Source organism: Marmota marmota, unplaced genomic scaffold (assembly GCF_001458135.2).
Source record: "Marmota marmota marmota unplaced genomic scaffold, marMar, whole genome shotgun sequence".
NCBI lineage: Eukaryota > Metazoa > Chordata > Mammalia > Rodentia > Sciuridae > Marmota > Marmota marmota.
This window is the reverse complement of record NW_026000283.1, coordinates 10,883,079-10,886,730: the sequence shown is the minus strand read 5'-3', so window position 1 is coordinate 10,886,730 and position 3,652 is coordinate 10,883,079. Positions and strand designations below refer to the sequence as shown.

At 44.1% G+C, this 3,652-nt stretch overlaps 1 protein-coding gene across 1 annotated transcript; it reads left to right on the top strand.

Annotated features, from left to right (window-relative positions):
• Positions 1–1,596: 1,596 nt before the first annotated feature.
• LOC107153052 (cancer/testis antigen 47A) lies at positions 1,597–3,221 on the top strand (the record flags this gene model as incomplete). Its single annotated transcript, XM_015498553.2, has 2 exons — positions 1,597–2,311; positions 3,145–3,221. Coding segments are annotated over exons 1-2 (792 nt in total), but the record flags the coding sequence as incomplete, so codon positions are not given.
• Positions 3,222–3,652: the final 431 nt, after the last annotated feature.

The window sequence follows — 3,652 nt, the reverse complement described above, 5'->3', positions numbered from 1 at the left end:
GTGTGCTATTTAGCTAGTAGTGCTGCTGTGGAACTTCATTTACTTTCATGAACTTAACCACTACTGTTCTATGAACTTAATCACAGCAATTCTATGGCTGAACAGTGGTAATGGAAATTTTTGTATGTGATGTTTTTTAGCTCAGGGCTGATATTGAATTATTTTTGATCAAGAAAAATACCTCTCAGTTATTATTATTGAATACTGAATGGCTTTGGAAATTTATATTTGTTGTATGCCTGTTAATGCTTCTTAATAATTCAACCTAAAATCACAAGACAAGCAGTGCTTATATATGAGATTTATACTGGTTAAAGTCATCTCAATGGCAATTAATGTTGGTTGAATCAAAGTAATGTCAGGTTACTTTATGTACTTCTCACACGAATGTGCAGTGGATATTTTATCCAAGTTTAAAGTTTCAGTATTTTTCCCAGACTTCTATACAAGTACAAATAAAATTTCCATATTTCAAACATACTTAACTGTACATTTGAATAACTTCCACCTAACTGTCAATTGGAAGTGATTACTCTGCAGTATAATACATGCTCAATAGCACATGTGAAGAGAAGAATCTAATTGAACTTTGTAAAATGTCTTCCAAGAGATGAATATGTTCAATTAAAATCAGATGCTGGCGAGTTGATACCAGTGTTTGAAAGTACCTATCTCTTCGATTTGTATTAGTGCTTTCCATCATATAGCTGTGTGAAGATATTTTCAAAGATGAACAATGTAAAACCTCATTAGAAAAAAACAGATCAACATTTACAATCATTTTTGATGACAGAGAACATTAATACTGAATCTTAACTAAACAAATGTCATCCTCCCAAAAGAGTTTCATTCTCATCTTAATGAACCCATATCATATTTAAAATATATGCAATTATCATTATGTTTTTAGTTTCAACAATAAAATATTTGTGGAAATTTGTTTTTTTCTCCTGTTATACAAGTACTTTCATAATAACCTCGATTCTGCCTGTAGGCCCTGCAGAGACTAATGTTAACTGTGTGCCCTTTACAGAATAAGTTTTCCCAGCTCAAGGTGCCTTCAAGTAAGACCATTATACTTTCACCAATAATCATCAAAGCAAAATAGACAGGACTGGCGTGGATCTAAAGGGTTGACTTCATTACTAAGACTTCAAAGAAAAGGTAGGTAATACTGAATAGTCCTAGAACCTCAGAGCCTTGATCATTCATTGGATGTAGGGTATGTCAATCTTCACTTTTCAGCAAATGAATTTAGAGCTTGTTATGAAGGGATGCAGTCCTTTATTGACCCTTTTAACCCTGCCCTATCTCCTGTCTCTCGGAAGTTTTCATTCCTAGTGGGGGTCTTCGGAGGCACAGCCTTAGTTGACAACTCCTGGAGCCTGAGATTGACCCCCTGCCCTTCGCGTAGTGGGGCCTCCTTAGGCACCACCGTAGATTGTCCCCTCAGTGGGAGGCTCCTCCACGTTCCCCTCCCCTCAGACTCCACTACCAACGGCCTTCCCTCAAGGGCAGCCAGCTAGGCCTCCACCATCTTCACTGTCCTCATTGCCCCAGTCCGATTGCAGCCCAGTTGAGGTACCCACTGGTGTCATGTCTGCCACAGGGGATCGAGACCCAACCCAAGAGGGCCCAGTGGGAGAGTGGATGGGGGCTGCTGGAGTGGGTGAAGGGATAGACCTCGACTTGGGCCCAGATGGGGGCAACATGGCACCTGAGACCATGGAAGCCCAGGTGGCGGGTTCTGGGGGGATGGAGATCCTGGAGCCTGAGGGAGGCCTAGAGGAGGAAGAGGGAGCTCAGGGCCTAGTCCCGGCCAGAGCCCGGGAGGGTGGCGACGCCGAGGAAGACTCGGACATTGGGCCGGCAGAGGAGGAGGGAGGGGACCTGGAAGAGAGCCAGGACATCCTCGTGGACGCCCATCAGTTCCCCATGGTTGGCTTCCGCTTCATGTTCCTGGATCTGGTCCACTCCCTTCTGCACCGCATCTACTACAACGACCACATCCTGATCCGCCCCTACCGTGGCCCTGTGGTGGTGCGATCCCACTCGCCAATGGCGGATGGCTCAAGCGAGCTCCCGGTGCTGCACATACCCCAGAGGCTGAGAATGACGGCCCAATCTCGGGAGGTCCAAGGCGAGGGCCTTCGCTTGGGTCTAGGCCTGCCTGAGGTGGCCACCTCAGTCCTAGAGTTCCAGGAACCAACAGACAACGCAGAGGCAGCCCATGTTTCCATGGAGCAGACAGAGGAAGTGGCAGAGGAGGAGCAGGCAGACGAGATGATAGATCAGGTCACAGAAATAAGGGGTGAGGAATGGGTGTAGGGGCAGCTGCATGGGTACTTGCTTGTGGCCAGTGGCAGCAAGTGGGGATGGTGTGCTGGCTGAGGGAAGTGGCGAGATCCCCGGGCCTTGGGTTAGGGAAGTGGTGGGTCCTGACCTCCTCCAAATTAAGGCCGAATGTGCCAGGGTAGAAGCCCAATTCAAAGCAACCTTTGCAGTTTTGAAAAAAATATGCTGTCCTTTACCAACCTGTATTTAATAAGAGTTGGGACTGTCAATGCGATTTGCCAGCAGACAGATGAATGTCAGGTGTTTAGGAGGGAGCTCGGGAGGAAATGGAAAGAACCCTGGAGGAAAAGAAATAGCAAAGGGTGCACCTCCTCTTTGGTTCACAGCATTTGAAAGTGAAAAAGGTCTTAGAAAGTTGAGCCTAAAAATGATTTGGGAGCACTTGGTAAAAAAGACAGGTTCTGGGGTTAAGGAAACAATTGGCTTCACTGCAGAATTTGTCTTTGAGACAAACAAGTATTTTCCCAACAAAGTTCTGACCAAAACATTGAAAATGCAAACTGACCCAATCACTCTGACCCTTTCTTCCCTAAAGGAGAAGTAATCAGCAGCATTAGGAGGGAGATTTCCTGGGAAGAGGGGAACATGTCACTGTGGAAAATATTAAGCAGCAAAAATATGAGGGCCATGGAAGGGTGATGTCAACCAGCAGGAAGGTGCCTGGCCATGTTTTCTTAGCTACTTCTTACTTCTCCTGAGGGGAGATGATTGGTGCTGCTGCTGGGTATGAATTGGGCTAGTTTTTCTATGAGTATCTGATTTCACTGTTTGTATTATTCTTCACCAAAGAAATAACTAAATATCAGTATGGTAACTGGAGTGAAGATGATGTAGACTTTGGAGGTGAAGAAGAGAAAGAACAAGAGGAAGAAAAAAAGATGGAAAATGAAAAACAAGAAGAACCTGAAAAGGACCCAGATCCACTGGATGGCAGCCCCAGAAAACCCAGGTATCTGTGTACAGCTTTGGGTATCGCTCAACAGTTCTGGCCTTTATCTGCTACTGACAGTTTTATGTTTTTGGTTGATTTTTTTTTTTGATTCTTAGAAATTGAGAAAAAGTTTATTTAAGATCACATTACATTTGATTTAGCATACTTAGAATGTTACTAGAATACTCATATACCCCTAGTAGTATAAAATATACAATATTGTGATATATACTTCATAGCTACTCATCTGTTCTTGTGAGTCTTTCATCCTCTGGCAACTGCTACAGTGTGGGCTGGGCCAGGTACTAGTGGGGTCTTCATTACTTGGCCATTGAATTGAATTCTCCTGTACTAACTAGGAGGCAA